Source organism: Cynocephalus volans, chromosome 18 (genome assembly GCF_027409185.1).
Source record: "Cynocephalus volans isolate mCynVol1 chromosome 18, mCynVol1.pri, whole genome shotgun sequence".
Classification (NCBI taxonomy): Eukaryota; Metazoa; Chordata; class Mammalia; order Dermoptera; family Cynocephalidae; genus Cynocephalus; species Cynocephalus volans.
Window position 1 is genome coordinate 12,408,859 of NC_084477.1, and position 24,542 is coordinate 12,433,400.

Genomic DNA, 24,542 nt, shown 5'->3' on the forward strand with positions numbered 1-24,542 from the left:
TTACTTTAATTAGTACAATAACATTTGGAACTTCAGGTTATTCTACAATATTTCAAAGAGCAGATCATTCACAGTAATAATGGCAGATTCACCATGTGGGAGAATATATAGTACAGATTTCAGTCTATCTGTACCTTAATAAAAGAAGACACCAGGATGGCACTGTAATTAGCATGACTCAACAATGTCCATTAAATCTTCTTAATACTTTAATGGCTTTCATTGAGAACCAGCATAATTGTTTAGGCATATTCAGAGGTTAGCAATGAAGAGGTTAACAGGTGTCACTGTGACCTACCAAATTTGGGTTATATGGACCTCTTCTTACAGTATTAGAATTCTGCCAGAGGTCAGCAGTTTCTTGAGGTTATCAGTTTAACTACTCAGTGAATTCCTCAAGGACACAGTCTACTTTATTTTTTGTTTACCCACTGCTTGCCTGAAAATATGACATATACCCCATTAATGTTTTTGACCATAAGTGAATGAATGAATATATATGAAAGAATATTGTAAGGCACAGACTGAAGAGTCAAAAGTGGAGGAAGTCAGTTGTTCAAATCCTACCGTATCTAAAGAGGCAGCGGCCCGGAGATCTGGCAGAAAGCCAACCTCAAGAAGATGCAGGAGAAAATCTTGAACCTCGATTCCGTAAACCCTGTCGAGGAATAAAACCATGGCTGCCTTGTGATCTGGGCAGAACCCCGCAGACATGTCAGGCTCCACCACATTCCCATCTAAAAGAGAAAAGGGGACATGCTGGTGTCAACGGCTGGGCCACACAGGGATAGATAACAAATGGCTCCTTTCCAGCCTTCTCATGTCTCAAATAAAGCTGTCAATGAGATCGTTTTCTGTTCTTCTACTACCCCCAAGCAAGTGCAGAAGCTAGCTGAGGAAATAGGGAAGTGCCATTTAAATCCAAGGTAATTTAAATGTTATTTGGGCATCCATTTGTCAGCTACATACATGATAAAGACATAACATTATATTAGACACTGAGAAAGAAACAAAAAGGCATCCAAAACTTACCTTGTAAAAGTAGGAGTGAATATCATGAAAAGTTCAAATGCAAAATAGGGGTTTATACTCTTTTCAAGAAGGAGAGCCTGTTTTCAACATTAATGAGCTCGTGTACTCCTATGTGATAATATTGGTACATTTACATTTTCACAGCTTTAGAACAATTACAAAATGATGAAATAACACTATGAAACCAGTTTGGCTCTCGTAAGAAATATGTTTCATTAATCATGATAGCACTTAACATTTAAAACATATTTGAGAGAAGTATTATTTTCTCTGGCAATAGTCAATGCTTAATGACTTTATAGAGTAGTGAATCCTTCATAATAACTCTATAAGCTCACAGGTTAAAGACCACTGATATGGGGAATTATGGGATCATGTACCAGTTTAAAATACTGGAGAACTGATCTGCTGTTTGACAATATGATAATTATGCTAAACTGATACTGATAACACACTGTAAGATTCTACAAATAACGTCACAGAATTCTTCATATGAATGCAATATTGAAGAAAGCAGAACTCAGGGAAAGATGACACATGACCATAATCATCCTGAAAGAATAAAATGACATCTTTTCTGTTCACACTTGTATTCAATAAATGAATTTTATATTTGAATCATGAAAATGAAAAAATATTGTTCTAAAGAAAATTAAAGGGTAATACCCAATAGCTTTCATTCCTTAAAATCATAATAATACCTAATACAGTCATGTGCCAGATAACATCTTGGTCAACCACAGAGCACATATACAACAGTGGTCCCATAAGATTATAATAAAGCTGCAAAAGTCCCATCGCTTAATGACGTCGTAGCTGTCCTAACGTCACAGTGCAAGGCATTACTCACATAGAAGCAAAAGGCTATACCTCACAGCAAAGGCTATACCATCTAGGTTTGTGGTGTTCACACAACAATGAGATCGCCTAACCACGCATTTCTCAGAACATATCCCTATTGTTAAGCAACGCATGACCACCGTAAAACTAACACATCCCTTTCTTTTATATATAAGAATAACAGTTCTTGTTGTTTTTGCTATTGTCAAGGCACTGTGCAAGAAGTTTTACAGACACAATCTCTCACAATCTCCACAATCCAACTATGAAGTTGGTATTATAATCCTCATTTAACGGATGATGAAAACTGACCTTTAGGGAAGTTAACTTGTCCAAGGTTGTACACCTAGTAACTGGCAAAGTTAATTTAAACCAATTAAAATTGGGCTTAGAATCCAACCAAAGCTAATTAAATTCTTAGTGTTAATTCCGTGTACAATAATTTTCAATTAAAAATCTATATGAAGGGCCGACCCCGTGGCGCACTTGGGAGAGTGCCGCGCTGGGAGCACAGCAGTGCTCCTGCTGCGGGTTCGGATCCTATATAAGGATGGCCGGTGCGGCCGGTCACAAAAAGACAAAAAAATAATAATAATAATAAAAGGGTGTATTAAAAAAAAAAAATCTATATGAAATTTCAGCTCGATTTTCCTAAAAAAAACCACATTATAGGGAATATAAATTTATAGGATTCTATTATTTTAACATATATGAGGGGTCTTAGTAAACTTCATGGAAAGATTTGTATTATCTTTTAATTCCATTTTTCCACGAACTTTTTGAAGTACCCTCGTATCTGTACCTAAGGAAAAGGTGAGCAGCTGGCCATTTAGCTCAGTTAGTTGGAGCATGGTGCTGATAACTCCAAGGTCCAAGGTTCGATGTATCCCTGTATTGGCCAGCTGCCAAAGAACCCCCCAACCAACCAAACACAAAAAGAAAGACCTAAGGAAAAGGTGAACAACTCAGTGATCCTAACATAAGCTTTTTTAAAAAAATACTTATTCAAGTAGTATTTGAATAACCACAACTACAACTGCCCGGGGCTCAAGAATCATAGATTTGCGAAAGTTCCTATTTTATTTTCACCATCTCCTCAAACACATGGGCAACAATAAAGAACTGGCCTCACTCTGTGGTACCTGCCATAATCATTCACCCAAAATTGCTGCCTCGGACAGGCTGACCAAACCTGCCTGGGCCAAGAGCTGCGAGATTATGTGCTTGCTCCTCAAGTTTTCTGAGCCCCTCTTTCTTTCATTACTATTCTGGGGAACACTCTAGCCCTAGGATAAGTATGATAAAAATGTCTGATGAAGGCCCTAGATACTGGGAGGGGAAAATATCAATCTTTAGAGGCAAACTTCACATACAAAACATAGAACATATAATAACTATTATTACTGCTACTTGGTGACACTTATATAATCAACTGAATTGGTCATTGAAACAGAAGAGAAATGATGGGTTAAGTTTCACAGTGAATGTATAGCCACCGTAAATGTAAATGCATAGCCACAGTAAAACAAAAAATACAGGTATGGGTCTACACTCTCCACAAAAGGAAAGCAGTAAAAGAAAAAGGCAGAAATTTAACAGTGGACAATGGATTGTGTTTAAAAGTTAACTTTCATTGCGATTGTGATAGTTTATGAAAAAAATCACCAAAAAACCGTTTAACTCCCAATGTAGACAATATATTAAATTTATGAAGAAAAACAACATAAAATAAGATTATTAGAGCACACCTAAGTAGAACAGGGAAGAAAGCAACTTGAAAACTCTTGAAGGCTGGTAAAGGCAGATGACTGGAGGAAACGAGGAGGTATGTGGAGACTTTGGGGCCAATTCTGAAAGGGATACTTGGGCACTCTGACAATCTGTTATTCTTGGCTCTTTGCTGTCACTAATGTTACCACAAAACTTAGCATTTCTCCATTTCATAGTCTGTATGAGAGTGCTCAAAAAGTTCGTGGAAATATTTGTATTGTCTTCCAATTCGACTTTTCCATGAACTTTTTGAAGTACCCTCCTATGTCACTGGTACAATATTTTTATCTTTGTCCTGACAGTGTCAATTTGGGGACTCAAAATGTAGGGAAAGGAAAAGATGTTTTACCTAAGCAAATGAACGTGAGTTGCACGAGAGGGACAAAGAAGGCAGATGAGGACGACCTGCAGATGCATGAGGAAAAGGAATGGCCTCCATGGGGAGGACAAAGCTGGGGGCAAATTTTAAAATCCAGCTTTCCCTAAAATTATAATGAGTGCTCCATTATTATGGCAGTGTTGTCCCCTTGTAGATTTGGGTTGGAAGCTTAGCACCCAGGAGACTTTACTTTGTTATAGTCACAGGGCTGGCAAGCAGGGAGAGCCACCTTCAGGTACAGAGCAATCAATGCCTTCGTTCTAGACTCAGGGTCTTAACAGCCCGCCCTCTCTGGGGCATTATTAGTGAAAGAAAAGGGTAACAGCATGCACTTCCTACCTAATTATGTTTTTGCTCTAAAAGTAGAAGTTTAAATAAAAATGACTTCTGTATAGGTGTCCAATAAAGTATTGAAAACTGAAATTTGAAAAAGGAAAAACAAAGTATAATTTGGGATCCAACTTATCTTTTAGTTGTCATCAATAATTCCTTACATCTTTTTAAAATTTTTCTCCTTAGTCTTTAAAAGAACACTTCTTTTAACACACAGGGATTTTTTAAATCTCTAACTCAAAAAGTATAATCGTTGCTTTGAAAAGAAAAGCATGAAAGTGACTATAAAAACTACCAAAAACATGAATTAGGAATTAAGGCCAAGAAAGACAGAGGAGAACGGGTACCAAAGAACAGGAGCAGGGACATGACACCAGACAGTGGACGTGCATTTTTCCTCTTCTCTGACCATTGTCTGAAATGTCATGTAAAACAGAATTAAAATCTCATCAGAAATATAATTGTTTAAAAACAATAAGAATGAAAAATATTTCATAAAAAAAATCTTTGTAGTACTTTTTTTTCCCAAAGAAATAGAAGTAGCGTAGCCATGCTGAGGGGAGCAGAAAGGGGGAAATGTGGGTACTGAAAACAGTATTTAGAACATCATGTCATCCAGCATCCTACAGAATTACAAAGAATGGAAGTTGCCCTTACCTTTGGCTATTGTTGGCATCTGAAAAGCAATGCTGATTACTCCTACCAAATCTCCCAGTGGAATTAGGGATCTCAAAATAGACCTGATTCTGATGGCTTCTCCCTTACCAGCATGAATCAACTACACAGAAAGAGAAATAAAGAAACATTAGAATAACTTTGTAAAATCAGTGTTAGAATTCTGTCTAGGAAATTTGAAGTATGGAAATCCAAGTCAAAAATAATTTTCTGTTAAGTACACATATAAAGTCAGACCTGACTCAGAAACTGTTGTTTCAGGCTTGCCGGCAGATATTTACTTGCCCACACAGTTTTCATTGGCCTCGGCATATACCAAATTACATAATTAGATACACCAAACTACATACAAATTACATACACCAAATTACATAATTACAAAACCAGTCTAGGTCCACTGGTTTATCCATGGAAACAATAGTCTTTGTCTTCTTCGGGGGTGTTCAAATGTATTGAGAATCTGGTAAGTCTATAAATGCTTATTACCTCCCCCTGCAAATTACACATAAATACCCATCCATCCATGAGCAATAATACAAAGAAAAAATTATCTTAAGGCCCTGAACATATACTAATATGTATGATTGATTTAGCTTCTTTCTTGCTTTGTGATGATAAATTAATTACATATTCATTTATATTCCACCCAGATTTATCTCAAGAATGGGTTTATAATGTGGGGAAAATGGTGAACATAAATGCTAACAGTACTCTTAGAATGGCCCTGGCTAAGAAGGTATGCATGATGATTGCGGATCAGGATATGGTCAAGAATCTCCTCAGGCCTCTGGAACAGACTGCAGGCTCCCAGAGACAGGATGGGCATCTGCTTCCTTCACCACAGGGTGTGAAACTCAGATACAATTTCTGACACACAGGAGCCCTCAACTACTAGTTCCAAAGATGAATACATTTCAGAAGTGCCAGGGTTAGTCCCTTATTAATTCACTTAGTGCTTTCCCCCCTTAATACAGACATGACAGTAAAACAGAAAGCTTCTATTTATTAGCATAATTTCTCTCTTGGTTCCTCTGATCTTTTCACTGAGACGGGAAAAAGAACAAATATTTGAGCGTCAAGTTTTTGTCTACAGTCACTCCCAGCATACACATTTTTGATAATCTGTTCCCATTTACTAAGATGAAAAATCTCTTTAGCAGCAAAGGTTAAGTTTTTACAAAAATAAGACTGCAGGTTTTCTAACACTCTAACATTTCTCTATCCTGTGATTCCTCTCCGTTCACAATCAAAGAATATATCAAGTAAGGTTTAACCTATGGGTGTGAAAGAAAGAGGTCAAACAAAACCAACGCAGATATCAAGGACAGAGGAAAGAGGGGCTCTGTAAGCAAGTTCCCCTGGCTTTGTGCTCATTGAGACTTGCATATGTATTTCTTAGCCCTTCTACTCCAGCACTGACCAACTCTGGGTTGCTTCCCATTAACAGGTAGGTCATGCAGCTAATTTTATGGGCCCTCTCTTAGATATTTTAAGTGCATAAAATAGAATAAAACAGAATCAATTAGAATAAAATAAAGTAGAAAATATATTACATTGTATTACAGAGTAAAAGTAAGTGTTAATCCATGAAACTTTAATTTCATCTTGGTCAAAAAGTTTTAGAAAACACTAATCTATAAGGTCTGAAAAGCTCTTAATTTCCCCCTCCTCCTTTTCCCCCACCAGAGGCAAGCATGTAGAATTAAATACTGTACACAAGAAAACAGCTCTTGGGAGGAGTGGTTGCTTTTGCATTCACTATAATAGGAGAAGAAATTGTTTAGAAAAAATACGTTATTTTCTTCTTAAAATGTGGGGAGGCTATACGAGTTTTAGAGATATATGAAGTATTGTATTAATGACCTGTATTGAAATCCCATTACTAATTTTACAACCAACAAGACATTTCCAACAAAACAAACACTTGTTTAGCAATTAGGCTGCAGCTATTATTTTTAATGGAGCATGAAGATTATTGGTTTGGGATACTTTTGTTATCTTTGCAAGATAAACCAGAATTCCTGTCCTGGGCCCCAGGCACTCACATGCATCTCCGGGGCACAGCGTCCTAAGAGGTCAATCAAAGCTGCATAAAAGGTCATGATCGCGTTCCCCATGTGGATAGTGTCATCTTCCTCCTCTTCTGTATCACTTCCATGGATTTTTCAAAAGAGACAGAGAAGCAAATGGGATAATTGACATTTCATATTTATGACATATCTCCCAGAGAAAAGGGACAACTAAGGTAATGCATTTTCTTCTTCTGATACTTTTCACATATGTTTTAAATACACAGCTTGACATTTCTAAAGGAAAACAGCAATAAATTAAAGATCAGATCTGAGATTCTATCACCAAGAACAGATCTGTGGGAATTTAGTATTAAGATTCCTTCAAAAGGGAAAAAGAGGAATTGCTAATTTTATAGATTCTGCTCATTTCTAGTAGCAGATCATTAACAAGGAAGTTAACTGATGGAAGGACTGTGTAAATTTAGACTACTATTGCACCTAGCATGCACGTAGAGAGAGGGTGACAAAGAGCTGTTACACAAGACAGCATATGTAAGGCACCCACTACAGTGCTCTGCCTAGAGTAAGTATCTCATAAATGCTATCTCATTTACTCACTTTCCTCTCCACCCTCCCTCCCTGCTCCCATTCCCCCAAATAATCAACATATCTTCCTCCCACCTCAGTGAGAAAATAATAAATACTTCATGATCTTGCTGATGACAGACAAGTCTGGATGGCCCTGGAGGCTCACATCCTTCCTATGATGCTCAGAAGGCAGCTGCCTCGGTCTGCAGAGTGACAGCGAGGCCTTGGCCGACAATCTCGTTCCTGGGCATGCAAGGCTGTCTGAAGGGCCCTCAGTGCACACTCGCTGGTGTGGTCCTGAGCCAGAGATCTTGGATGCATTTCCTACTACTGGGAGCAACTAAGGGGTCCCTAGTTCCTCTGTGACTGACTGATAAACATGTAACATGGTGTGTGTTTGGGGGGCTGGTGAGGGGAGCTCATGCTTGCTCTCGAACTGTGCTCCCAGTCTGGAAATCTGCCCTTGGTGTGGACAGAACCTCCATGCCCAGTATACATGTGGAAGAACAAAGGTTTACGGGACTGTGTGCACTCTATTCCTTCTCTGCTTGGCGCTAGCAGTGTGGTGTATAACCTCCCCAGGACGTCATGCACTTCTACAGAAAAAAAAAAGGGGAAGGCATAGATGAACAACATGCTGACTTAATGTCCATTCCTGGAATCAAGTATTAACAATGTATACTACAGAGAAATGTAAGATAATGACCGCCTTCCCATCTGCCTCCCTCATCTGTCTCCAGGACCTAAAACAAGCATTTCACTCCTCAGAATGACATCGTCTTTTCTGGACTTTACCTCCTTACCAGCTTAGTCAAATCCCCCATTCTCCTGATAAAGGGCTCTTTCTCTCTATTATCATAAAGACTCATGCTAGCCACCTTCCCACTGAACTCCAGTCCCATTCCAAAGGCTCATCTACCATCATTTGTAACCACCCACTTTGCCCAGCTCCCCTGGGAAAAGCCACAAGATGCATCTCCTCCTACAACATAAATTTCTCTCTGCTAAATCCACACAATCTTCCCCAGCTCTCTCTTTGCTAATTCAACCTATTCCATCAGAAAGTTCCATCCATTCCTTCAAGGTCAAGACACTCTATATTCAAGGGGAGAAACCTTCAGTACCTGAAATTATATTGCAATTAAAAGAATGCAAAATATATTTTGTAAAATTTCAAGTCAAGCAGTACAAGAGTACTTCAGAAAGTTCATGGAAGGATTTGTATTATTTTTTAATTCTATTTTTCCATGAATTTGTTGAAGTACCCTCATACAATTTACTAATGAAGGTTTATATGTTAGACCTACAGTGTTTTACTAGATCCGCTAGTTGGTGAGGGACCATCTCGGGAAGGATCCTCAGCTATTTTTATGGCTTCTTCCATGACTGCAAGAAGACCATTCCCACCTTCCCCTCTCAAAGCAGGACCAAAACACTCAGGCCTCCGAATGAGCAGTCTCACCACGACGTTTGCATTTTCTTCCACACTCTCTCCTGAAGTCGAATGCGGAACATAAATAAACAAATACTGATTATATGGAAGTGTTGAGCAAATAAATGTTATACAAGTCATTTCTTATTTTAAAAAAACTAAAACCCAAGCACATTCTAATAAAGCCAAAATTTAATCCAAATTACTATTTTTGTGTGTATAAGATACAGTAAATTTCTTTTCTTGCACTCGAAATGTTCAAAGTAAAGAAAAGCATTATAAAGGAACATTCATTCTCATTAACTTGTTATTAGAAATGATGTCATAATCCTAACCATTATTAGAACTCAATTATAAAAAATTGTAAGAATTTAGATTCCCAAAGATTTCAATTTAAATAATAAAAGCACGATGAAAATAGATATTGTATAATAAATTATTACTGTGTAAACCCCTATTGATTATAAAATATGCAATTTCTTTATTAATATTCACTACTTTCATCAAAATGTTGGGATGAATCCTTATTACATATATGTATCTATTTTTAAGCAGATTTAACAATGTCCAAAAAAGACCTCAAGCAATCAAGTCCTACCATTACAGAAGACAGCGAATCTGAGAAAGTCAAGATATCTCTCTCCCTCAACTGGATTCCACCCGATGTCTGGATAACCCTTAGACACCAGCATCTGGCAACTCTGCAGTCCACAGCCAGCCAAATAACGAACTACCTACAAACAAGGGGATAAGCAAAGAATTAGCCCTTGGATGAAAAGTCATTAGACACTTATACTAGATATGGTAAATGATATCCTCAAAGAATGGTTTAAAAACAAATGAACTTTGGCAAATTCTTTTTAATATCATGATAATCCACAAGAACATCCATTAGTAAAATCTTAGAATTAAGAAATACTTAAATATCATAATAAAGTGCCACCATAATAAAAATATTTAAAAACAACTCTATGTAAGAAAAATATTCCTGAATTTCATATAATTTGATACTTTTACTTAAAAAAGTCAAAATATTTGATAACTTCAAAACTATGCAACGACCTCTGGTTCAAAGTAAAAACTGAATCAATTAGAGATATTGAAATATGTATCTGAGATGCAAAGATATTTTAAAGAGGTGAATTATTTCTAAAATGATACATTAATTTAATGGGGGAGCAGGTGTGAGAAGACACCCAGAAGTAGAGAATACCTAAGCTAGAGTCAAAAATCCTCGGATCAAATCAGACCCATATCCCTTACTAAATGGCTCATTTTGAGCAAATTACTCATACTTTTTGGTTTTAGCATCCAGAAAACTTGTGATAACACTACCTACTTTTCAGTACTAATGAATTTATCAACACATTAAATATCTCTGCCTAGCTTTTCCTTTTTAAATATTTTGTTTTACAGGAATGCTGGTCTTCCGTAACATTTCACAAGAGATTCAGCTTTAAAAGAAATCCCAAAAGAAGTTCGACCAATTGTAATAACACTGTTAAAGAAGCAACTAAAACAGATCGTTACATCCAGCTCAAGCTAAATCAGTTTCTAAAAGAAATAAGTGATACAGCTAAAACATTTTAATCCAACTATACTGAGGTATAACTGATGTACAATAAAGTCACCAACTTCAGGTGTAAATTCACTGAGCTTTGAGAGGAGTATACATTTGTGAGAACACACCACACAATCAAGACAGAGCATTTCCACCACTCCTCAGTTTCCCTGTGCCCTTTGCAGTCACTTTCCCCTTATAAACCTAGCTCAGATAATCTGCTTTCTCTCACTAAAAATTAGCTTGTCTTTTCTAGAACATTACACACGTAACCAGGCAATGTATATCTTTCTGTGCCTGACTTCTTTCACTCAGCATAATGGGTCTGAGATCCGTTCACACTGTTGCCTACGTCAGTTCTCTTTTTTTTATTGTTAAATAGCATCCCACTGTATGTGGGTATACCCCAGTTTTGTTGCTTGCTAAGAAAACTGGGCTATGATGAATAAAACTGCTATAAACATTCATGTCCAAGTCCTTGTATGGATATATATCTTTCTTTCTATTAATAAACTCCTAAGACTAGAAAGGCTAAGTGTATAGTTTATGGTAGGGGTACATTTAACTTGTTAAGAAACTGCCAAACTGCTTTCCAAACTGACTGTACCATTATTCATCCCAACAGCAGCCTGTGAAAATTCTAGTTGTCCCACATCCTTTTCAATGTTTGATATTGTCAACCTTTTTAATATTAGCCATTTTAATGAGCATGTAGATAAAAAGGTTTTAAGTGATATATGGGAGAAAAGTCTCCTGAAGTGGGTCAGGGTGCAAAGCCTCATGATTCTGGACTGGCATGTTGCAAGGATCTGGGGAAGCATTCACTCTTCACGCCTTCAACAGCTATGCACTGAGTGCCCAGTGCCAATGCTATGCCCTGAGTGTCTGCCTGGTGCCAATACTATGCACTGAGTGCCCAGTGCCAGTGCTATGCACTGTCTGTCTAGTGCCAATGCTATGCCCTGAGTGTCTGTCCAGTGCCAATGCTATGCCCTGAGTGCCTGCCCCAGTACCAATGCTATGCCCTGAGTGCCCAGTGCCAGTACTATGCACTGTCTGCCCAGTGCCAATGCTATGCCCTGAGTGCCTGCCCAGTGCCAATGCTGTTCTCTAAGACTGGTACAAAGCAGTTAATAGAAAAAACATTTTGACCTCACTCACTGGCTTGCCATTATATAGGGAACAGATTTTTTTAAATACATAAATAAATATTTTAATAAAATATATTTATTTTAAATATAAATACATTTTAAGCCATATATTTAAAACACATATTGTGCGTTTGTGTGTGTGTGTGTGTGTGTGTGTGTTTGTATACACACAAATATGTATATTTTCAGCTGTTGAAAATAAAGCAGTAAAGGGAATAGGAAGAGCTTAAGGAGGTTAAAGAAGAAGTTTCCATTTTAAATTGCATGAACGTGGAAGAGCTGATAAGGTGACTCTGGAAGGATGTCTGGGAAAGAATCATGAAGGTATCTGGGGTAAGGATATTGCAGATGGAGGGAACAGCAAGTGCAAAGGCCCTGAGGCAGGAGCACACCCAGAATTCTCCAGCTACAGGAAGGGGACCAGTATGGCTGGAGCAAAGAAAAAGAGCAGGAGAGTTGTAGGAGATAAAATCAGACCGATATGTGAGATCAGGTGGCACAGAAGCTATCACAATTTTTTGGGTTTTACTAGGAGTGAGATAGTAAGTCTTCAAAGAGTCCTGTGCAGATGACTGACAGGATCCTTTTAAGAGGATCACTTTGGTGCTCAGGTAAGAACAGACTCTAGCGGGGCACAGGAAGGATCAGGTGACCACTTAGGATTCTACTGCAGCTACAATAGAGGAGAACTTCTCTTCTCTACCATACATGCGGCTCAGTATGATTAGAGGGCATGGCCTCAGTAGCTTGCTAATGCTTTGCACTGGAACACACAGAAACGTGTGTGGCAGGAATTATACGTATGAGACATTAAAACAACCTTTTAAGTAACTGAAACTACACTTAAAGTGAAAGTGACAGCAGATATTATGAAAAGACAAAAACACACAAAAATACAGTTAGTTGATTCCTGTTCCACAGAAAAACGCTTGTGATTAGAGGAAAGAAGTCACCTCAACTTCTTGTTCTTAACTTCTAACTATAACATAATATATATAATAGTATTACATATATTATATATATAACATACAGTGAATAATGTATAGTATAATAATATACTATAATCCTAATATAACTATAATATAGTTGTTTATATTTAAATCATCTTGAGAAGCTATGCATGAGCATAATTTGCACAAACACACAGGGCAGGAGCACCGCTCACCTTTTCCAGATCCGGCTCACGCAGAGCTAGGGCAAGTTCATTATTATCCATCACCGAGGCTGCTGCCACATCCAGTGGTGTCGAACCTCTCATAGCTGGTGAGGCTATTAATTCAAACGAAGATGAAATAAACCCTGGATTGTGCTGCAAGTATGAATCCCATATAAAACTACACTACCTCTTAAATTTTAAATTCCATAATATTGCACTAATCTAAACTGATTTACGTTAAAGTTTAATTTTAAAAATATGTTTTTTTAATTGACAAAAGTTTATATATATTTATTGTGTAAAACACGATGCTTTGAAATATGTATATATTGTGGAACAACAAATAATCGAATTAATATATGCATTACTTCACACACTTACCATTTTTTGTGGTGAGAACACTTAAAATCTATTTTCTTAGCAATTTTCAAGAATACGATATTATCATTAACTATAGTCACCATGTTGTACTGCAGTTCTCTTGAACTTACTCCTCCTGTGCAACTGGAAATTTGCATCCTTTGACCAACATCTCCTCATCCGCCTTCCCCCAGTCCCTGGTAACTGCCTTTCTACTCTCTGCTTCTATAAGTTCAACTCTTTTTAGTTTCCACATATAAGTGAGATCATGTGCTATTTGTCTTTCTTTGCCTGGCTTATTTTACTTCAAATAATGTCTTCCAGATTTACCCATGTGTCACAAATGACAGGGTTTTCTTCTGTTTTATGGCTGACTAGCATCCCATCATGTATATACACTACATTTTCTTTATCCATTTATCCACTGGTGGACACTTAGGTTGATTCTGTATCTTGGCTACTACAAACTGTGCTGCAATAAACATTGGGGTACAGATATCTCTGCAACATACTGATTTCATTTCCTTTGGATATACACCCAGAAGTGAAATTGATGGATCATACGGGAGTTCTATTTTTAATTTTGCAGGGAGCCTCCATACTGTTTTCCAAATGATTGTATTAATTTACATTCCCACCAACAGTGCGCAAGGGCTCCCTTTTCTCCACATCCTCGCCAAAACTTACCTTTCGTCTTTTTGACGATAGCCATTCTAACAGGTGTGAGGTGACATCTCATTGCAGTTTTAATCTGCATTTTGTTAAAGATTAGTGCTGTTGAGCATTTTTTCATATACCTGTTGGCCATTCGCATCCCTTCTTTTCAGAAATATCTATTCAGGTCTTTTGCTTATTTATTAACGTAAAGTTTAAATTTACTTGTAATATGTATGCTATTTTTATATTAAAGATTAAGTAAAAGACATACATTTCCTTACCGAGACCAACACTGCTGTTTTCCAGTAAGTAACTGAGATGATCAAACATAGCTTTTTGATTCTGCCTACTTATTCGACAGAAGTAGCAGAGAAAACGGCAACAGTTGGCCACCATCTTGGGAAAGGTGATTTCCTGTACAAACAGCATTGAGTTAGTTACTGAAAGCAAATATCTTTACAAAACTGAGTTTAGAAGTTGAGCTCTCAATCATTTTGTCAATCAGTGTGTTTCCATGTGTCCTAAACCTTAGATATTGAAGACCTTCAAATGTACAGACTGTGATTCACCTAGACCTTGAGCACTGGGCGGATGCCCAAGGCTGACGCCCACCCACCTGCTTCGCCAAACTCTCTCTCTCTCTCTCCCCCCCCCCCCTCACCTTTCTCTCTCTTTCTCTGTCTCCTCTTTCTCTCTCTTTCTCAAGAACACAAGAATAACAACAAAACCAAAAAGATACATTGGCATGCATGCGCACTAAATACACACACACACACACACACACACACACACACACACACACACACACAATTTGCTTACAAAGGATGCTGAACTGCACCCAACTGGACCCTAGGCAAGGGCTCTGACCAAACTATTCTTTTTTCCCAACACCATCAACAGGTGGGATCTGGAATTTATCTATAGCTCTAAAGCCAAAGGTGGCATGAGCCTGGTTTAGGAACCAGGAAGACTCAGGTGTGATTCCTGACTACCACTGTTAGTTATGTTACCGTGTGAAAATTATGTAATCTCTTTGAATCTGTTCTATAAAATTGGTATAATACAGATAATATTTACTTTAGGTAAGGAGATGGGAGGAGGATTCATTGAGATAATTTCTGAAAGATACACAGTTCAGTACTTGACACCACATAACAGTGTTCTTATTAGAATTACTATTATCATTATTATTATTATTATTGAGATTCTGGGGATTCATACCTCCCTGATTAGCACACAACTTGCCTACTGAGATGAATGTCCTGACTGGAAGGCTGTCTGGTATACTCTACCAAACACACCTCCATAAAGGGCCAAATCTTGACACAGCATAGCCCAGATGTTCCCTGCAGTCCTTGGTCAAGAGGATATATTATGAATATCATTATAAGTCTGTCTAACTGGTAGAAAGACTGAACATGGGAAATATGCACTTACTTCCATCTTGTAAAAAACAGATTAAAATTTAAAATAGAGAATACATTTTGTATATCAGAGGCTACGGAATTATACTGGTTTATATGAAGTTGTTTATTATATTACTCTACTAATTTGGTTTTCAAGAACTTTAATTTGTAATCACTTAAAAGTTCACCTCAGAGTCTTACAACAAATACATTCCAGAACATCATCATCAAATCTTGATCTGGATCAGAGGTTTAATGAAACCAACCATCATCTGAATCAGGGAGAAGGGCTGGGTCTGAAGAACATGCTTGTGCAATAGACTTGTAATGTGATGGGAACTGACATAATCCAAAATATAAAAGTAAATTGGTATAGAATTAACTTTTAAAGTTTCTAAATATCCCCTAAATGAGAATAATTTAGGAGACAAATTACATAAGATAGAAACTGTTATCAAGATCAAGGAAGAAGAAACAAAAAAAAACTAGTAGTGCATCCAAATCTCACCTCTAAGGTTTTTTTTGTTTTTTTTCAAAAGGTGTTCTTTAAAAAACAGTCCTCCTAAGAGAATTTAAGAAATTCTCCTTAAGAACTGCAGTCCATGCAGGCGCTTATACTAAGTGGAATCCCAAGAATTGAAGATATTCCTTTACCTTGGACTCACCACCTCCGAGGACGTTCACCATGACCTCCATCACTGTCTCATGCATCCCCAGGGCCCTCATGAGATTAGGATGCTGGTAAAACACTTTATTATTCATGATATCTCTAGAAAGGGCAGTGAAGGTAAGGGGAAAAGCAGAGAGTTCAGTGAAAAATTTAAATAAAGCTTTACTTGAGATTCTGATGTATCTTTTATAAATAATTTAGGTGTACAGAAATTTAAGAGCAATGATAGTTAAGCTGCAAAAGTTAATAAGTTCAATTCACTGAGTTCTCCTCAAAAATAATGACATTCTACCAAAAGTGGTATACAAGTTTCCTATCATTTTCAATTACAAGAAATGTAATACATATGTAAACATTAGTTTGTATGAAATATATTTTAGATACTTAGCATTCCTAATTATATGGATATCCAACCATGTGTTCAATCTGCTTTTGTATAGAAATATGAATCAGTGCTATATGATGTATATATGAAAATTCATACATAAATTCTTGATATATAAGTATTTATGCTTTTCCTATATATGCTATTTTTAACACTACATTCAATATTTGTATATATAATTACAGTAGTGTTATTTCATGTTACATTCATGCTATCAGTCTGGCAAAATGTTTTAAAGGATGCGTATTCTCCAAGAGAAAATGAATACACATGAAGTCCGAGTACAAGTAATCCAACTCATGAAAATTGACACTGAATTTAAAGAAACAGCAGAAGATGACACCTAAAAAGTTTCATTATTGTGTTTTATACTATTGCAATATGTGTGTCAAGGTATTTCTGAGGTTCTTAATGTTCAGTAGGAAGTATCGCTCATTGCAAATAAAGAGCTCTATTAATTTTTTTTTTTTTTTTTGTCTTTTCGTGACTGCGCTCAGGGCCATCCTTATATAGGATCCAAACCCGCGGCAGGAGCACTGCTGCGCTCCCAGCGCCGCACTCTCCCGACTGCGCCACAGGGTCGGCCCTCTATTAATTTCTATTTCAACATAAATCAAATCAATGAAAGAGTCTTTTCTAGAAAACTCTTCCTTGTCAGAGCTTATAGCAAGAAAATAACATAAATCCTTCCAAAAAACTGAAACCTTCTCTTCAAATCTGATTTCCTTAATTGGATCACTCACTTATTCATTTAGTTACATACTAAATTTTAGTTAGTCTGGCAAGAAAGTGGAATAGTATGATTCTTGTAATTTTCTTTTTCTTTTTTTTTTTTAATAAAGAGAGCTTTTAGATAGCACAGCTCAGAACAACAACCTGGGGGCCCAGGACTAATAAAGGTCTGACTTATTTCATGTGAGAACAAAGTAAACAAGCGATCTTTCTCCTTCTTGTCAGACCACAATTATTTGGCAACAAAATTTTCAACGCTCAAACCATGGCTGTAATCCCAGTATTTCTTCTCTCATTAATTCAAATCTTTTTGAATGAAGTTACTGATTTAAAACCTTGTTTGCTTTTAGTTTTAGGTAAATTAAATACATCCAAAATTCTACCACCCAGTAGGCAGGCAGTCATTTACTAAATATATATATATATATTTTTTTTGACCGGTAAGGGGATTGCAACCCTTGGCATGCTGTGGTCTACACCGCATATATATATAGGATCCGAACCCGAGGCCTCGGCGCTACCAGCACCGCACTCTCCCAAGTGAGCCACGGGGTCAGCCCATTTACTGAGTATATCTTTTACGTGGAAATATTTCTAATACCACAAAAGGTAGCACTTTATATTAATATCATTTTGAGTTTTATCACTAATGAATGATTTATTTGTTAATGGCACATATTATTGCTGTATGCTCATTTAAGAAGGAAAGAAATCTCCATTTCCTGGAAGGCTTTCTTTTTCATTTGGTTAATTAAGATCTCTTCTGAGAGGCCTCCTCAGGTTAGATTTAAATATTAGTACAAATAAGACCCATGCTCATACGATTACAAATAAAGACCATAATATTTGTTTTTTATGTAAGTTTTTTGTTTTTGTTTTTTTTGCTAATTTTTTTTTTGCTAATTTAGTTATTTTTAGTATGCAACCATTATCATGAATTTGGAATATAACCTTCCAGTCCATTTTTTTTTAATTTTAAATACTTAACAGGCCCACAAGCCATATACAGTATTATGTCCTGATTTAAAATGTACATAAATGTTGTTAAACAATCTATAACTTTACACACTTGTTTTCTTCCCTCAGGATTATTTTTGAGTTCTGTCAGAGAAAAAAACCTGGTCACTCTATTTGGTTAGTTTTTTCCCAAAAAACTAACTCTAGGTTTCCTTGATCAATTTTATTTTTCTTTGAGATCCATTTTATTTACGCTGTAGTTACCTTCATTATCTCCTCTTTTGCCTGGTATTTATATAACTACATTAAGTCTTTTTGTGTGTGTGTGTGTGCTGAATATTTGTCTTTCATCACTTTTTAAAACTCTACATTCTAGCTTTATGTTTAGGTGTTTTTCTTATGAACATCATATAGCTTAATATATACAGTTTTCATCTGTTATTGTTTTGAGTCTATCTTATTTTCACATCTACAAACTATGCAAGCTTATTCATAATTGCTTAAATTTACACCAGTAGCGTACACACTGAAACCTACTGCATCCCATTCTTTCCCTCTGAATTTCATTTTCTTTTCCCTGATGGATACCCTTTAGGATAAAAACTTTAGAAGCTATTCCAATGACAGACTGTATAAAGTATTTTGAAATGTCTTTGTGTTACCCTCACTCTTGGATATGGGGTGTGACCTTGAACCCCCAAGTCCACATGAAGCACATGCCCATGAGGCTGAATCCTTGGAAGAGTTGTCCCCTCCCCCTTATTTCCCCAAGGCCCAATAGATACAGAGAAGCTTCTTTATTAATTCCTGCTGGTGAGTGTTTTCTCCCACCCACCATGGATTTCAATGTGTTTTTATTATCCTATGTTTTTACATACAATCGTACATTACCGAGAGATCAAAAAACAAAACAAACAAACAAAAAACACTCTAAGATGTTTGCTGTGTGCACGCCACCTTAACTTTTAGCTGTAAAATTAGTCTTATTTTGTGACAGAGAAACTTTCTTCTTTAGCTTAAAAACGTAATCTCCAGAAAAACCACAACCTAATTTAATGATCATATCATCTCGACAGTACATTTGCATTAATGCACCTACTTTACTATCATCGAGATAAAAAATTAGAAGAAATTTATAAGAAAAAGGGTTGTAATATTTAAATCATTTACCCTAATCCACGAATCATCAGCTTCTCTTCTTCTTTGCCCATTCTCACACTCAGTAGAGAACGAATCTGACCAAGAGATGCCAGTAGGTTGATGGTGTCCTCCACAGAGACGCCATTTATAGTGTAGGTCTTTGGCAGAGCCCGAACCAGACCTCCGATGCCGTCATACTGTCGATGGAGGAGCACAAACATGGCTCTCACCAACTCAGGGTCCTCAATGACAGACTCTTGAGCCCAGCGAACCATGGTCTCAGAAATCAACTGCTGAAGACTGGCTGCAAGGTCACGATGGATATTTTTTTTTTTAAAAGGAAAATAATAAAAGAAGACAAATCAGTTGGACAATTCAACTCCATATCCCATAGTCCCAAACTGGTATCTCTATTTGTACCAGAATTTAAAGGTTAGGAATATTCCTTGAAGAAAGTGAGCTTCATTTAAACAGTATATATATTTCAATACATGTCAGTTATGGTCAAGCAAGGATAAAAATATGCAAACCTTTCTTTAAAAACCATTTTTATGATGAAATAGGCTCTTTTAAAGTTGCTACTACTTTTTCAAAATTACTGTTGGTAATCCATAAGTAATTGAAAGTATGGTAAGTAATATATCCTTGTTACTCTTACTGCACATTGCTCTTACTTTTATTTACTTTGTTCCATTATTGCCCTCCCAGAAGGTCTGACCTCACATATCCCTATAAAGCTCAGTCACGGACATCTAAGGAGATATTTACTTATCCAATTATCTCCTAAGTTGAGTCACTTGCAACAGTGACCATAGGTAATTATATTTTTGCTTAAATTTAGATCCCGAATTGTCACTTAAAATGTCTTCAAAAGAATGTAATTGTGAAGCTGTATTAAAGTGAAGTTATTCCATACACAGAAGATTGCTTGCAAAGTAACAGGTAATATAGTTCATTTAAAAGCAATAGAAACTTCCAAACCTCTTAAAATAAACAGTAAAGTTATCAAAATTAAGTGGGGTTGATGTGATGGATTCATAAATAGTGAGGTACTTAATTCCTATCATTAACACACTTAGCTGATTTTCAAAAGAAGCTATTTAACTTGCATCTAGACATTAATTAAAGAAAAAAAAATCCTAACAGTTTTAAGCAAATACAAAATGCAAATAAAATGCCAATGTATTTTCACATACAGTTGACTCTTGAATCAGTGGGGTGGGGTGGGTGGTGGCAGTGGTGGGTAGGGGTGCTAACCTCCCGCACAGTGGAAAAGCAGGTATAATTTTCCACAAGGTCTTTCTTAACTAGTTAAATAACTTGAGTAGTTAATTTCTTCAGTATTTGGCCCTGTGCACCTGTTTACTTGTAGTTCGAACCTGTGTTGTTCAAGAGTCAACTCAATCTCAAAATCATGCTGTCACTTTAAACGTTCAAGATCATTAACCTGATAAGAACAAAAAGTAATTCATAAGAAACTTCAGTTTTAAATACAATCTGACTCAAATTTGATTGTTACATTAAAGAATAAATTTTGAAGTAATTGTATGGATAAAGATTATCCATTATAAGTTAGTTTTAAAAAATAACCTATAAAAATTTTAGTGAGTTTATTTTTTTCTCACAGAAAAAGCTGTTTATAAGCCAGCACTGCATCTTAAAATCAGTGGAGTCTTAGAAGCAAGGTAAGAAGCAAGCTGGACCTCTCAGACCCATACCTTGACTCCTTCCAGATGCGAAGTACTCACCCCTTGAAGGTACTTATTTGGTTTCAAGGAGTAGCAGCCATTATTCTTAGTTAAATAGAATATGGATGAACCAGAAATGCTTAACCCTTTAGGAAATATCTCAGAACCGAAATATAAAAAAAGTCTACTTAAATTTTAAGAAAAAGGTTTAACTTGATGCAATAATATTTGAAAATCAACTGCATCATATTTAGATATGAAGGCTAAACTACTGCTTTATACTTTCTCTTGTTAGTTTCTGATCAAATACCTAAATTTTTAGTTCTCTAGGGAGCCCATCCACCTTTATAATGCTGCTACCTCTCTACCTATTCCTACAAATACAGTTTGGTGCTGCTATCTGCATCTGGGAGCTACAGGCATCTGCTTAAGAATCTGATTCTTGGAAGCTGCAAACTCAGCTATCTCACTGGCTCATCTAGTACGATACTCATCCAAAGGATGAATAAATGTCAGCAGCTGAGTCACTTTGCCAGTGCCCTTTCACACTGCTTACAGGACTTCTTGGAGTCACTCTCAACCGGTTTTTCTGCTTGTTTCTTCTTCAGGTATGTCACCTTTTCTACCAGGGACAGCAGACGCCCTCTAATTGTTAAATCACTGTTCCCATCCAGAGACCCATCTTCATCCAGCTCAATTCCTAGTACAAAAAGGCAGAAATGAAAAATTTATTCACAAACAACATTTGGGGAAATAATTCTCAGGCGTTGCAAATTTCTCCATTCATAACTTAGAGCAATGTCTAAAACATTTGACAACAATGAATTAAGCCATCTTGTCTACCAGTACTCATAAATAAGGTTCACTTCTTGGCCTCCTTTCCTCCTTTCTCTTTTTCCTGTTTCTGTGGGCTCAGGGCTATCAACAGCCAGGACAAAGTGTAAAACCAAGCAGGGATAGAAAGAATCTCTTAATAGCAAAGATCGAGTCTGCTATTTGGGCTGACCTTTTGGCATCTCTGTCTAGACCTATAGTCCTACTCTGCCTAAAACTCCTCCTAGACTTTTACCCTCCAAAAACGTCGGTGGTACTCCAATAAGCTGAGCCAGAGAGAACAGGCATAAATAGGCACCCTAAACCAAAGAATAATTTATATCTGAAGCAATACTTCTACCATTTTAGAGTATCCCTTTATTTACAGTATATACATTTTCTGGCAATCATTTAGTGGTTCTTCATTCATAATCTGAATTAATATGCAAGGTGGTGTTTTTGTTCTCTTCATTAAAATAAGATAAAAATAATACCATGGTGCTATATTTATCGCTTGAAAAAGGACTAATTCATTTTTCTTTTACTGAATCACAGATCTTACCCACACCACTGCATAATGGAATAAAGAATTACATATCTACAACACCTATTGAATTTCATTTTAAAAGTTCTTAGAATAAAAGGAGGGGAGATTTCCCTTAATAAACTTGAATTACTGACATATAACTCAGTGTAGGATTTCCTTAGGTATTCGTTAATTTCAAAAGTTATATGGTGGATTCCCTAAGCCGGTCCTAAAAGGTGGCCCCTCAACCAGTTTTAATACAATGGTTTGTAATTAAATTTATTTTTAAAAATCCCCCCCAAATAGCTTTATTGAGGTATAATTGATAGGCAAAAATATCACATATTTGATGTATACAATTTGATGAGATTGGACACATGCATACACCTGTGAAACCATCACCACAATGAAGGAATAGACATAAATCCACCAGTAACTTTGCTTTTGCTTCTTTGGCTTTTGGTTTGTTTGTTGTTTGTTTTAGTTGTAATAAGAACACTTAAGATGAGATCTACCCTCTTAACAAAGTTTTTAGTGCATGATACAGTATTGTTAACCATAGGCACTATGTTATACAGCAGATCTCTAAAATGTACTCATATTGTGTAACTGAAACTTTGTATCCATTAACTAAACCTACCTGACACTTAACCTCTCAACCAGAAGCAACTGGCCTCATGATCCCTTCCCATTCCTTGCCATTGAAGGAAAGAGGGAAAAGAGAGAAAGGATTTTGGTCATCTTCTGCTTCGTCTTATTGCCTCTCTGATTTCTGTATCCCTCCTGACTTCCCACACAGGGACAGTTAACCGTTTGCCATCATAAATGTTCCTATATGAACTTCTAACAAGTATCGTGTGTATTTGTGGACATATTCACATATATACCTAATTTTTTACCAGAATATATGGTTTAAAAACACACATTTAATAAGAGTTGTAAGCCAAAAGCACCTTACCACAATGGGTCATCAAATCTTCATGGAAATCCAAGAGCTGGTCACGAATTTCTTCAGGACATGGACATTCACTTTTGTCATCCTTAAAATTGAGAAGCATATTGATCTAAAAGTTTGGAAAGACAAGAAAGTGGAAGAATGAGGTGGGAAAGAACAGTGAATTTAGGAATGACACAGCAAAGATTATAAAAGCGAAGATGTTCAAAACCTGTTTTTGAATATTCATAAATTATTGCCTAACAGGTGACAAATCATTGTCTATCCCTCAATCCAAAAGAAACCAAAGCATCAAAAAGGCTGCAAAATAGTCATATGTGTCATCTTTCTCAATTCTACAATGCATTAATCTCTTGTATACTCTCAGAATTCTTAACTCAACCAAGCAATCTTAATGCTGTTTTTCAAAAGTATTTTGTTATGCTTCTCCTCCATTTTCATGCTTTTCTAGTAAATTTCCACACTTTATCAAATATTTTAAAGAACTCCTTTTGAAAAGATATGGCTGCAAAGAAGAAAAAAAACCTAAACATAATTGAAAAGTAATATAAGTAACTATGCTGTTCCTAACATTAATGGTTCAATTAAACAAAAAGTGGGAAACTTTCTTCCATTTGTTTTAGTTTTAGACACAATAATATAAATATACGAATGAAGGGGAAAAAAAAGTTGGATGCTATCACATAATTTTCCTCTAGGAAACAATTTTAGGTTTTCTTTTTAGAGATTTTCATGAGGTTTTTTTTTTTTTTTTTTTTGCTAAACTTTTATTTTATGATAATTGTAGATTCATATGCTATTGTAAAAAATAATACAAAGAAACCTCCCATACTCTTTACCAGGTTCCCCCAATGGTAACATTTTGCAGAACTAGTACAGTGTCACAACCAGGATATCCAAACTGATACAGTCAAAATACAGAACAATTCCTTTACTTCAAAGATCTTTCCTGCTAATTAACATATCTATCATCTCATGTACATATCATTTTTGTGTTGAGAATGAAAATCACATAAGATGCTTTTTTTACATCAGCAGGGTGTGTAGTTATATGCCATTTCACCCCTGATATGAATATTTTGTATCTTCTCTCTCATTGTCAGTGTTTTTTTTTTTAGAGGTTTGTTGAATTTATTAATCTTTTAAAAATAATCAGCTTTTAGATTCATTTTTCTATTACTGTCTTGATTTCAATTTCACTGATCTGCTCTTACCTATATTAGTGCCTTCTTTCTGCTTGCTTTGGGTTTATTTTGGTCTTTTTTTTTTCCTAAATTCTTCAGGTGGTAGCTTAGATCATTGATTTGAGTGTTTTCCTCTTTTT

The 24,542-nt window shown here is 36.2% G+C and overlaps 1 protein-coding gene across 1 annotated transcript in view; it reads right to left on the reverse strand.

Annotated features, from left to right (window-relative positions):
* RYR2 (ryanodine receptor 2) overlaps positions 1-24,542 on the reverse strand; it is a 448,094-nt gene that overhangs the window by 153,089 nt on the left and 270,463 nt on the right. The window contains exons 39-49 of the mRNA XM_063082911.1: positions 23,222-23,327; positions 21,481-21,624; positions 19,267-19,540; positions 16,007-16,121; positions 14,228-14,360; positions 12,939-13,042; positions 9,660-9,795; positions 8,937-9,123; positions 7,075-7,180; positions 5,012-5,132; positions 568-737 (exon numbers count right to left, since the gene is read on the reverse strand). Of these exons, the coding sequence (XP_062938981.1) occupies positions 568-737; positions 5,012-5,132; positions 7,075-7,180; positions 8,937-9,123; positions 9,660-9,795; positions 12,939-13,042; positions 14,228-14,360; positions 16,007-16,121; positions 19,267-19,540; positions 21,481-21,624; positions 23,222-23,327 (1,596 nt within the window). The remainder of the gene's footprint in view (positions 1-567; positions 738-5,011; positions 5,133-7,074; positions 7,181-8,936; positions 9,124-9,659; positions 9,796-12,938; positions 13,043-14,227; positions 14,361-16,006; positions 16,122-19,266; positions 19,541-21,480; positions 21,625-23,221; positions 23,328-24,542) is intronic.